General features: G+C 35.8%; 3 protein-coding genes across 4 annotated transcripts; 2 read left to right on the forward strand and 1 right to left on the reverse strand.

Annotated features, from left to right (window-relative positions):
• Positions 1-2,783: 2,783 nt before the first annotated feature.
• Positions 2,784-4,699, forward strand: LOC18603135 (uncharacterized protein At2g34160-like). 2 transcript variants are annotated; one of them, XM_088805636.1, is made up of 6 exons: positions 2,784-2,956; positions 3,047-3,150; positions 3,472-3,520; positions 3,981-4,043; positions 4,133-4,200; positions 4,341-4,699. In XM_088805636.1, exons 1-6 carry the CDS (start codon positions 2,869-2,871, stop codon positions 4,410-4,412), a joined length of 444 nt encoding a protein of 147 aa, XP_088661762.1. In that variant the 5' UTR covers positions 2,784-2,868; the 3' UTR covers positions 4,413-4,699. The 2 variants fall into 2 exon arrangements, with proteins under 2 accessions (XP_088661762.1, XP_017975535.1); XM_018120046.2 differs by having other exon boundaries at positions 2,784-3,150.
• A 486-nt stretch (positions 4,700-5,185) lies between these two features.
• On the reverse strand, positions 5,186-9,897 carry UAH (ureidoglycolate amidohydrolase). The gene is made up of 12 exons (XM_007034939.3): positions 9,574-9,897; positions 9,376-9,461; positions 9,048-9,122; positions 8,330-8,458; positions 8,004-8,090; positions 7,618-7,820; positions 7,434-7,536; positions 7,092-7,183; positions 6,890-6,952; positions 6,370-6,610; positions 5,711-5,751; positions 5,186-5,411 (listed from the first exon to the last, which is right to left on the reverse strand). The coding sequence occupies exons 1-12, from the start codon at positions 9,775-9,777 to the stop codon at positions 5,314-5,316; spliced, it is 1,422 nt and encodes a 473-aa protein (XP_007035001.3). The 5' UTR covers positions 9,778-9,897; the 3' UTR covers positions 5,186-5,313.
• A 612-nt stretch (positions 9,898-10,509) lies between these two features.
• Positions 10,510-12,790, forward strand: LOC18603137 (DNA repair protein XRCC4). Its single transcript, XM_007034942.3, has 5 exons — positions 10,510-10,758; positions 10,889-11,031; positions 11,190-11,318; positions 11,509-11,631; positions 12,384-12,790. The coding sequence occupies exons 1-5, from the start codon at positions 10,611-10,613 to the stop codon at positions 12,630-12,632; spliced, it is 792 nt and encodes a 263-aa protein (XP_007035004.3). The 5' UTR covers positions 10,510-10,610; the 3' UTR covers positions 12,633-12,790.
• The last annotated feature ends 53 nt before the right edge of the window (positions 12,791-12,843 follow it).

A 12,843-nucleotide genomic window follows, 5' to 3' on the forward strand; every position in this document is an offset into this window, starting at 1 on the left:
CAGTTATCCCTATTACAAAGCACTGCAACTTATCATTTCAATGTCTACTTGCCTTGGCAACACATGGAATCTATATACAATTTAAATCAAATTATCAACACCCAAATTTGGGTTAGCTTAATTTGCCAAATTTTATACTCTCTGAATAATAATTTTTTAAGTTTTAATGTCCAACATAACCAAAATTTTCCTAATAATTAGACTTGTAATTTTAGTATTAAGGTCTGGGATTTTTTTTTACTTATTCAAACTTTGTAATCATGTTATGTTTGAATTTGCTGCCATACTCTACAATCACACTATGATTATTATAATTTAACCATGCCCACAAAAGGGAAATCATAAACTATTGGTGGGGTATTAAGCTCCTGTTTTACTTGCAAGTCATGACTAACATTGTCAATAAAAGTACTTATATTATCTTAAACAATTTATAAGATTCATAGTTTAAACATAATTTTAGCAAATTAGTTGGGAAGTTTAATTGCTATAAACACATGGAGTTGTCAAATATGTCGAGAGATGTCCATAGCTTACCCAAAAAGTTTTGAAAGAGAAGATGTGTTTCTATCCAAATAATTATTGAGGTCCCATCTTTGATTATTCCTGCTTAACCCTTTTGATAAAGGCCTAACACCCTCTAAATTAATTTGATACCCACTCCTTTTAGCTTACAATTCCCATCTTACCCATACCCTACAAGTTTGGTGAATAAGGGGGCTCTTGGTTTGGGTTAGGCACCAAAAATTTGTCCCATTTTCTCTACTAGTTTCAATCCCAATGTGTCTGATATATATCTTTCCCCTTGCATGAAAATTTCCTCATTCTTCTCCTTGTTTGGCTTGCCTTGTTAAAGAGGTTAGTCAGTTTTCATAGTCACAAGCCAGTTGTTCAATCACATACAATATGCATTTTTATGATAAAGTGTTAAAGAGTAATTCTTTTTCAAAGTAAAACAAGTACAAGTTCCCCCTGCCACTTACTTGGATATGGCTTATAGTAATGAATGGTTTTGTGGGCAAACTTTGGCTGTGGAGGGTATGCTTTCAACAGCTTGTGGGCTAAGAGAGCTCTTTGTTAGTTGCATGCACATATTTGATATCTCTAGGTATGTTGGTTAAAGACTTTGGGAGGCTTCTTGCAATTTCCTTGTATGATTATGTCTCCCCAGAATCCCAGGTGGGATCATTTATTTGCGGCTGCTGATCATCTTTTCCTTGATGCTTACATATGAACAGCAATTAATTGCCATACAGCAACTTCTCCTTTTTTTTTTTTATATTTAAAAGCTTTGAAAATTTCTTTCTATTTGATTAAGTCATTGATCTTGTAACAACGATAATCAACATTTTTTATTAATTTAGAAAAAAAATTATGGATTTCAGAATATAAATATGCACATTGTTTTTTTAAAATGATATTGAATTTAAATTATGAATTTCGGAATATAAGTATATACATTGCTTCTTTAAGATGATATTGAATTAAATGATTGTTTTTATTAGTTGAAATAACAAGTCTTTGGAGAAATAATTAGTCATTGAAAAAGATTTTGTGGGTTAAAAGGGTACATCAAAGTATATTATATGCATGAGATGACCAAGTTAAGGTTGATAGTAAGAGGGGAATTAGGGGCAATTATAGATAAGTAAGATTATGGAAGACAGGGTGAGCCCAAGGGGGGAGCATGGATGAGCTGTGAAACTATGACTTTAGGTGGTAGAGGGTGGAGGAAGAGAAGGGAAGTGAGTGGAGTAAAAGGAAGGGTGCCATTTACAAAGCATAAACATAGAGGGAGAACAATGATAAGTGGGAGCCAGATATCCCTGGATCACGCCTTTTAATCTTCAATTTCAAGTCAATGATTGATCATCTTCAAAGGGTCCCCCACCCCACATCCTAGATTGTACATGCCAACGGCCATGATTGATGACCATCACCTCCTCCATCATCATCCACTCCTCTCCCTCACTTCAACTAAAGACTCACCATTGAATCATTATGCGTGTCAAATGTTATGTGTATCAAATGTGAGTACATATTGCCTTCTTTTTTATTAATTTATTCAAATTTCTGTTCTAATAAGAACTATGCAATAAATGGTGAATTCTGAAGCATTTTCACAAGACATTTACTTATAAGAGCTTTGTAAATAAAATAAAAATAACCCTTTTTACAAGCAAACTAGAGGAAGTTAATCTTGCCCAATTGATAAGCAAAGCTGTATCCCTTTCAACTTAGAAGATATTTCTAAATTGTGACCTTAAAGGCGAAAAGTTGGACTAACCTTTTGTAAATGTTTCAAGATAATATAGCTCAAAATTTGAAGGGACAAACTTCTTAAAGTAATAACCTAAAGTGGTAATGATGCATTGAAGTGGGTAAAAACAAGGTTGCCACCACCTTAACTCAAATGTGAAAGTGACATTGGACCACTGTGAAGTATGATGGTAAAATACATAGCCTTTTTAAGTCAAGCTCGCTCAAACTAAGTGAAAATTGGCTCATGGGCTAATTGAGCTCAAGTTATGACTGTTATTATTAAGCTTTGCTATTTGATTCATGGTCTTTTCTGCCTCAACGAGCCCAGGCAAAGCTCAGTTAACTGCCAAAGCCCAATTAACAGAGGTCCATACCCTGAGACATGGTCTGCTCCTTGAGCCCAAAGATCTGCACGGCAATTAAACACGCGTCAGTTGTTCATTGGAGGTTGCCATAGCAATTTCCCTATAAGATCTCGTCCCAGTCGCAATTCACATTTTCACAAAGCAAGTCTCCTTTAACTGAATAACAAACTTTCCCGCCATTTTCACCAAAAGAGAGAGAGAGAGAGAGAGAGAGAGAGAGAGAGAGAAGCGAGCTGAATCAATGGAGTCGATTACAGCAGTTGTTTCAGAGAGCCCTAAGGCCAAAGAAGAAGCCAATAACGTCGGAAGCGGCGGCAACATCAAGATCAGTGAGAAGCCATATATTGTTGCTTTAACTCTAGTTCCTACTGCTGCTGCTCATCATCATGACAAGGTTCCCTCTATCACTTCTCCTGCAGAAACTGAGTCCCCCCAAGAGAAGAAGATGAAGAAGAAGCAGAAGAACAAGATTCAAGTCTCCAATACCAAGAAACCCTTCATCTTCTATCTCAATCTTTCCAAGGTAAAAGAACTTATACTTTCTGGGTTTTCTTGGGGTAGAAAGGTTGAGATTTCTTTGTTTTTATTGGTTTTCTATGCTTTCTTGTATTTGTTCTGAAATGGGTTTGATATATTTCCAACTAAGGTTTCTTTCTCTGTTACTTTGCAATGTAGAGTTAGGTTTCTTGGTGCTTATACTTTCATTTCCCCTGAATATGTCACGGGATCTTTAATAATTAAAAACTTGGTTGTGATAGATTTTGTTGTGTTCATTTGATCTATCCTCCTCTTTAGGACTTTACGGAGTTTTGTCTAATCTAATCTAATCTTTGCTTTGTTGCAGAGGTACATAAATGAGCACAATGAGGTTGAGCTCTGCGCCTTGGGAATGGGTACAAAGTCTTCAACCCTTTTTCTTTTCTGTTTTGATTTTGTACGTTGCTCTTCTTCTCTTTCTAAGGCAAAATGAATCTGAATCCTTTACTTGAATCTTCTTGTAATCAAACTGGATCATCAATCTTGTTTATATCACACTGAACGCATTCGTCTTAGGATAACTGACAGCAATCTTGTTCAAGTTTTGCTTTGAGAATTAATTAGATTGTCTTATATATGTATCATTCTTTTGGAAAGATTATGACATGCTTGTAGTTGATGACTATGAAATTGCCTGGCATTTTAAATTCACTAGTAGATTTCCTGTTAAGCTTGCCAATGGCTTAATATGTAAGGTAGAAGAAGCATGGTCTTGGTCTATATTCATGCATCAATGGTTTATACCTTGGACTATATGGCAATTGAAATCCTGTTTCATCGGAATATTTGCTGATATTTGTAGTTATTTTCTCCCAGCTATTCCTACTGTTGTCACAATTGCTGAGATTCTGAAGCGAAAAGGATTGGCAATCGAGAAAAGTAAGACGCATTCAATATCTTATGTTATAGTAGGTGGTATATGTACTTCGTATGTTGTCACTGATTCTTATCGTTTGGAAATGCAACAGGAATAACGACATCTACTGTACTCAGCCCGGAGGAGGATCTCAAAGGTCGTCGGATTGAGAAAGCTAAGGTTAGTGCCCTTGCTTCTATTACTGGGGTTTGTGCAAATTTTAATACTCATCTTTCTCATCCACCACTAACCCCTAACAAGTTTTTGTTGGCCATGATACCTGTCTAATTCTGTGTGTGTGTGTATCTCCCTCTCCATAGATTGAGATTGTGCTGGAAAAAGCTGAGAAACTTGACAAGACCAATGCGCCTGAAACCCCAAAGAAGGCATAAGCGAAGCAATAGCACTGAATTTCACTTCTAAAGCATGATCTTCCCCTGTTTTCCCCCACCTTTTACAGTTTCATGTAGAGAAAGGTACCAGTTCTAATTTGATCTGTTGCTAAAATAAGCAAGGGTCAGTTTAGTAGGAGCTAGTCCAGTTGGACCTTTCTGAGTGTTTTTTCTTTGTTGTCTTCGATCACATAAATGTTTACCCAATAATGTAGTCTCCATTTACTGTACAGTGTAAACAGCACGTGTAAAAAAAATGTACTTTCACAGTGTGAATTTCATTTTGAGCTACGACACTATCGTGTTAGTTAACAGAAGCACTGTTATTCTATTAGCATGAGCAGCAAAGAGAAAGGGTTATGGCAGATGATAAATTCAAACAAGCAGATTTCTGAGGAAGTTCTAAAAAAAGGGATGATTTGTTTCTTTAAGTATCAAAAACCAAAAAATCTCTGCATTTTTGGACAAGTGTGTGACAAAGTCAGAGCTTGAAAAACCATTAGTCATAAGTATCGAAACCCCCAAATGTTTGCCGTAAGTATCAAAGCATTGCATGTTTACCTGAGACGATCAGTCAATGGTGGAGGCTTGGAGCCGCTAAACCACTTACGTGGAGCTGGATTCCGTTTCTTTATAGTTTGTAGGATATGAAGCCAACATTTTATTCTAAGCATACAACCCTTTTAAGACTTGGGAGTTCCATTATCTTTGAGATTGGATCCTCAAACATGATGGAAAGTTGCATAGTTTTGAGATGAAATGGTACGATGCAATTATTCATGACAAAGTTCTTTATTGAAATTACCGACACAAAGTTCTACATGGCACAGTGGGTGGAGAATACAGCATTGACCTCTATGAAGGCCTAAGCAGGTAGTTTACAAAATCTATAAACAGCACATCATCGCAGGGACAACTTGGCGAGGGTTAGTGCTAACACCTTGACGCCATTTGCTATATCCTGAGTGGAGGCATATTCTTCAGGCTTATGGCTGTAACCTGCAAAAGCAAATAGATTAAAAATATTTTAGCTTGTTTTGATGATCATATGCAGAAAAGCTGCTACTGTGTCTAGCTACAGTTTCTCATATTCTTTTGGAATACAGAGCCACATTAGATGTCTGGTTTAAACCAGCATGCTTGCTTAGGCACCTATTTTAAAGCAACAGTGACATAGAACTTGTGAATTAAATGACATTTTGCAATACTGTAATTACAGTAATCAATTGGTTTACAAGGATTAATTGAAAAAGCAAAATTGAATATTTGAAATATAGCAACAGGAAAACAAATCATACCTTTGTAACATGGAATAAATATCATGCCCATAGGAGATATCCTGGAAGAATTGAAATGTGAAATCAGCAGCTACTTATAGCATACAATCATGATAACAATGATGACAAGAGTGATTTATGAATCTTTGACATGTCAATTGTGTATTCATCGCAAATTGTCGCTCTTCTAACTAACCCCTCAACCAGGCCTTTCCCTTAAAGTGAAAGTTTACTCTCAGGAACAGGATCCAAAGTCAGGATCTTTTCTTCCAGCATGGGAGGAAGGATAGGATGAAAAGTTTAGATGCCAGTTTTAGATCATGAGAATTCCAGTGCCTTTTCCAGGATGAAACACATCCCCCAAAGCCATCTGAAGATAGTATCATCTAACAGAATTCAGAAGCCTGATATTCTCTATGATTCAATATCTTGGAATGCTAAGGTCAAGCATTTACCCTTCTTTTATTCTCATAAAGTTTGCACTCTATAAGACATAGCAACTGCAGAGTTCTATGTACTAGGACAATTCTTTTCCTCATACCCGCTTTTCTTTTTAATTTCATAAGTTACAAATCTGATGGGTCCAGGGACCTGATCTTCAGCCCTGTACAACATTGTGTGGTGCTTGCAAAAGAATTAGTTGCTAAATATCTTTCTTTAAACATCTCTCACTCCCTTACCTGGCCATAAACAATGAATCATGGTAAGCTCTGCTAATCATAAACTTTTGCGTCAAGTTCAGCTCTTTTGATGCAGCTTCCATTGCTTCAATTATTGATTTTTCAGAAAGGGCTGGTGGGTCCTGATTTATGATCCTGAATTCCGATAGGTTGACCTTACGCTTTGTTGCAATTGCAATTGCAGATTGATGGATTTTCTCAATAATGACATTTCTTCTCTTTTCATCAATATCTCGTGTGTCTGCCAAAAAGACAACACAAGTAATAACAAAAGAAAACATATCACATCATCACATAGTAGTCCAGACATAGCCCAGATTATCCAAGGGCAAGGTCAACCTCATATATGTGAAGTGATAAATAAAAATTTTAAAAAATAATGGTTCCAGCTTTTTGGGAGTAGGTTTTCTTGATATAGATAAGGGACAGATAGTGTATTGCACAAATAACCTGTGAGACTAAACATTCTCAGAGTAAACTTATGTTCTCCTGGAAGAATATTCATTAACATGATACATACCAATTTCGAGGTGTGATTTACTAGGGATGCTGTTGATTGCTCCAGGATGCAGCTCTAGAATCCCTGGGAAAACAGAAATTCTAAATTTATAGAAGGTCCACAAAAGATTATTTATCTGAAATAGAGGAAGCTTTATTCAGTACAAACAAGAACTTTGCATAAGATAAAATGAGGAAAAGAAAAATATTTGCTCTGGACTTACCTACTGTACCAACAGTATCAATTGATCCAGATTCCAGTACATGTTTCTCAACAGATAGCGCTAACTCAGCAGCTGCCAGTCCTGCATCATTTCTGCACTTTATAATAAATTTACAGGTTATGGATCTTTTTGACTTAATCACATTCTAGCAAAAGTATAACAAGGATGATCTCATGCACAATAAAAAATCTAAGTCAACCAAATTACTCTAACACAAGCATATATTATATAGACAAAATATGCACAGCATCAATGAAACATGAAAGCTGCACAAGGTGGCACTAGTGTTATTACACTCTGAAGCATGCAGGAAAGAAGAATTTCAATATTGATAATATTCACCTGCTTGGCATCAAGACTGCACCTGCATGCCCACCATTGCCTTCAAAATCAACTTTTATACTTGCAGGGGCTGCAATGGCAGTTACTATACCAATAGATACACCTGAATTGAGGAATAAGGCAGATTAGGGGAGCCTCAGATATTGAAAGAAAGAGACAGCAGTGACAGTCAAAAGTGAGCAACCTTCCTCCTCCAGAATGGGCCCTTGCTCTATATGCAGCTCAACAAAAGCAGAGTAACTGCCTTTCTTCAGAAACACACTGGATAAGTCATCTTGATCTTTTGCATATCCAGCAGATCTTGCGGCATCTAAGAAGGATATGTTTTGACTATCAACTGTTGTCTTCAAAGCTTTAGCAAGTGCCTCACCACCTGCCAATAAGCGACTGCACATCAAAGAAACATATCAGAGACTTCAAACTAGAGTCCATGAATGAGTCCCAGCTGTGAGACATAATATTTTGAAGACAAATATTCAGGACTTAAATCTGCAAAGATATGGTGCCAGGAGATTCAAACAGAAAATAAACCAAAAAAACTGTGCATGCATACTATTTGTTCATACTAACCTTCCCAAACAGCCGATCCCAAAGCGTGTTGGCTCTTCGGAAGTGAACAAAATTATCTCCAATGACCTTCTAGGTTTGAACCCAGACCTATGGAGATCCCATTATCGTGGGACAAAAATTTTAGCCACAATGTAGTAAACTGGAAAAACAAAGATCTTAACATAAAGCTTATACATTTATCATAATGACGATAATTTTTTAGGTAAAAACATATAATATATTTTAAAAAGTGACTATTTTATTGTATTATATTCATAACCATTTGCATTAGGGTGGAAGGATTTTAAAGGTTCACATTTACATTGGTGAAATAAAAAATCACAAACCTCTTTAGTGCATTAATGGCTTCTATTGCACCTAAAACACCAACAACACCATCATACTTCCCAGAGTATGGAATAGCATCAATATGAGAACCTGTTGCCACCGCAGCAAGCTCTGGTTCATAGCCATCCCTGCATGGTAAAAAGCATCTACAGAATCAGAATGAAAGGAACAAAACATGTGGTCAAAGAAAATGAAGGTATAGATATTAGTGTGAGTTTGAAGAACAAATGCAAATTAGAAATCAAGTGAAAGGGAGAGAAAGAACAGATATTAGATCAGTGGAACGGGTGACAGAGCAAGGGAACAAAAAGGACAACTAAATCAATCATGGAGCTCTTTGTAAAATGGAAAAACAGCCACCTATTCTTAAAACTTTGTTATTATCGACGTGAAGATTGACGCATTTCATTATCAATGAGTTAGCAACAGTGGGTAGTATAAAATAATCAACATTAGTGTAACTGGCCTAACCAAGATAAAGCCCCATTTGACATTCAAGCCATAATAGTAAAGTAGGAAGAGAGAATCAATCAAACAAATGAATAGAGAACTAAGCAGAAAAATAATGAATTAAAATATTACATAAAAAAAGATACCTAGTGGTAAATAATCAGCATCACTTATTTGAGGTGGCATTGAATCCCCAGCAATAATAATGACAAGACAAATCTTAATTAGATGGGAAAAATGGATTATCAAAATGGAGCAAAAACCTACCACCGACCAAATATGTTACCAACAGCATCCTCTCTGACAGACAGTCCAGCTAGTCCCATCAAATATTTTATGAACCTGTAGTTAAAATGTTGCAAACAATTTACATGAAGATACAGGTAAGGGAAAAAAATGGATAAAATTGAAAGCATATACACATGAAAAAACATTGTGCCAAGTCCTATGCTCCTTCATCGCAAAAGAATATGCCTATTCATTTCCTGCTATTTACAATTATTCCTAAAATTACTCAGCACCAGCAGCAACCACATAAAAAGATTCAGTCTTTTGATGAAAGCAAAACCAAGAAATGAAAATTTCGTTACATTACCTGCGAGCCAATACATCTTTCTCAGTGTAGAGGATCCTAGTAACCGATGGGGCAGGTGTATCCGAGAAAGTTGATAGCTCATCAATCTAAACCATCCCATTTCACAACATTAAACCCCATAAAACAAAAAACCCATATTTAAAACCACTCCCTAGAGGCCTATAAAAGGAAAAGGAAAAGATTAGTTTTTACAAGTACCTGTTTCTGTAGAGTTTGAGCATCAACTGAAAGTGAGTTTGATACAAAAGGGTGAGGTGGTTCAACAACTGGGTACCCAGAGAAATCTTGCATGGTTTTGATTGTTGGGTCTTCATTTTGTTGAGTTAAGATTGAAGGAATGGAACCAAGGAAGAAGAGAAAGAGAAGAGGTAGGGAGAGTGAGTAAGAGAATCTCAAACACATCTCTTTTTCCTTTTCTTTTTACTGGTTTTTGGAGTTTTTTGGATGGTTACTAATGTATTAGCGTATTATAATTTGGGAGTTCGATTGAAGACAGAGCTGCTCTCTGGGGCAAGTGCAAACCCGACGTCGCTTCTCTTTGTTGTCTTGTGTAAAGAAACTCAATTATGGGTATTTAGCAAATTCTAAAATCAGTTTTAGACTGCTATATTATTTTAGAATTTCAAGCAAACTTTTATACGTGAAAATCTTTTTAATTTTCAAGCAATTTTGTCATGTAATAGCAGTTGCCGATGCCTAATTATCTTTTTATAGCTTTTCACTTTTTTATTTTACTTATTACTGAATAAATTTTGTATTTTTCCCTCGAAATTGAATAAATTTTATACATTAAATAAGATTTATATATAAAAATAAGCAAAAAGATATTTTTGACCTGTCACTATTTGAATAGAAGAGGAAGATATTAGAATATTTTATCTATATTATTTAATATGATTAATTAAAATTAATGTATTTTATAATCGAATTTATTATGAGTATGTTAAAATTTGAGTTGTGATTTTAAAATATATATTATTCGAATGCGATAATATATAATAATTTTTAATATAAAATTTGTTAATTTAATTTATTAATTATTTAATTATAGAATAAAATTTCTATTTATTCTATTATTTACATAATAAACAAAAGATTACATGATAAGCTTTCTTCTTTTTTTTTAAAAAAAAGGAAAATATTTACAAATAGTAGCATAAGAAGAAGGGGAGAGAAGGCGGGAAGACTCCACAAACTCTTTGCGAAGAAGCAAAAGAGAAAAAAAGAACAGAAAAATGGAAACTAGTTCAAGTTCAACGACGAGACACACTTGCCTGAAGCTAGAGATCCCGAGCACTGAACCAATCTTCGTCAAAGGCACGTGGTTCGACGCTCACTTCGACATCTCCATCACCGACGGCCTCCACGCTTGGGTCTGCAACGGTAGCCACTAACTAATTGATCTTATTTTTGATGAAAGAATGAAATGTTTCTTTTTTTATTATTATTTTAATGATTTTAGCTTTTGATACTATTTTTTTCTTTTGAAAAATTTGAAATTGTCGTGTGGCAGCAACGGAGGAGGAGGTTAAGGAAAGAGCGGCTCAGTGGGATCAGCCGGTCACTGAGTACATTGAATTAGCCGAACGTTATTTAGGGTTCCAACAGTCCGGTTCGGTCTACCGATTCGCTGATGCTGGCGACGACCACAAAAGAGTTAGCTTTTCCTCCTCTTCAAATTTGCTTGATTGAGAAGTTGAACTTTGTTTTTCCGCTAGAAAATTTGAATATTGAGGGTTTCGACGAGAATAAAATTCAATTATTGATTAATTTCAAACTTGAAGTTTGTGGTGATTCCATTTTCTTTTTGGTAGCTTTCATGGGCGTTCGAAAAGGAAGGGACTAAGCTGGAATGGAGGTGGAAATTCCGGCCGTCGCCTGATAGCCAGAAGATTACAGGAGGAATTTTGGACTTTCTTATGGACGCAAACATTAGGCTAAGTGTAGGATTAATTTGCCATTGTCTTGTTAACTTGAACAATCTATTGTCCGTGTTTCTTATTGCTCCCATTGGAAGTTAATTACTATGTTTCTTTGATATGTTTAATCTTTTGTCAGAATGATACTAATAGGAAACAATTAATGTTTGAGAAACATGTGTGTGTGTGTGTGTGTGTGTGTGTGTGTTTGCAGGAAGAAGTTTTTAGAAAAACTCAATCCTTTGAGAAGCTGAAAGTGGAAGCTGAGAAATGTTTAGAACAAAGTGAGAGATCTACCAATGAGAAGATGGAGTTTGAATCAGAAATTTATGCAAAGGTGTGTGTTACTTAAAAATATTTGACATGTTCATCCTTCTTGTTATATTATTTTTGGCATAAATTTCGAATTATTGTCCCATACTTATATTTGAGTTCAACATCAACTCTACTCCAACAGTTCAGGGAGACAGCCACATTTGCCAGCCATATCTGATAAATATGTTCTACAAGTCTCCCTTGGGCTGCCTGTTTCCCTCCCAATGTTGTCATGTTGTCAATTTCTATTAGGTTCGGAACATATATGAGTACTGTTTGCTGATTTGCCTGGCCATTTTATGCTTGATATCTTCTTGGTAGGCAGACCTTTTACCTGAGAAAAGGTTTAGCAACAAAGGCTTCTCTTTTGTTGCAATAAGAGGATCGAGGAAGATACCTCTGTCCAGCCAGGTTGTGAGAAAGAAACTGCTGAGTTCTGTGTCTCTACATTTTTATGTTCATTTTGTGCCTAGACAGAGTAAGCAGGGGTGAATCCAGGAATTCATTCTTGGTGGAGTGGGGATAAAAGAAAGATGAAATGATGAACTTCTTCAATGAAAAAAATTATTAACAAGATTACTGAGCTTCAATAAAATAATAGTGTAATTATATAAAAAGTATAAATTTCATTTCACAAATATTACAAAAATTTATGTATATGTAAAGGATGGATATGATAAAGCTCTATTTGAATATAGACTACACTATTATCAGTTTTTCATTTTTCTTTCCTTCAAATAATAATGACTGAGTTCGTTTTACTCCTGTCTCTAGTTCCTTGGCGTCTTGAATTCAAAGAAGGCAAAACTCAGGGAGCTTCGAGATCAGCTTTCAAAACAGGAAACTACAGGAAAAGCTCTGATGGAAGAGGAAGATTCCACTGACAAAACTGAGAGTTACCATACTGGAAGTGATGCTGAGGGAGGTGAAGAAGAACCTGAAAAGAATCTTACAAGCACTTGCAAGGATGTTCCAGCAGCAGCAGGCAGGGGTCGTGGTCGTAAGAGAGCTACTCGCAAGTAGCATGTAGTTGAATGTAGAATCTGGCACGCAATGCTATGCCAGCCCTGCTTCTCCTTTTGTCTTTTTATTTATCCTTTCGTTGGAATATCTGTAAATTCTTTTAACAACTGTACCAAGATTCTAAGGAGCAATAGAGATACCCATCATTCTGAGCAGAAGCTTGTAGGGTTTCTTGAGTTAGAGCAAATCCTGTAAGTACTTTAAAGAGCAT

The sequence above is a fragment of the Theobroma cacao genome, chromosome 4 (genome assembly GCF_053813885.1).
Source record: "Theobroma cacao isolate CCN51 chromosome 4, ASM5381388v1, whole genome shotgun sequence".
In the NCBI taxonomy this organism is placed as follows: domain Eukaryota; kingdom Viridiplantae; phylum Streptophyta; class Magnoliopsida; order Malvales; family Malvaceae; genus Theobroma; species Theobroma cacao.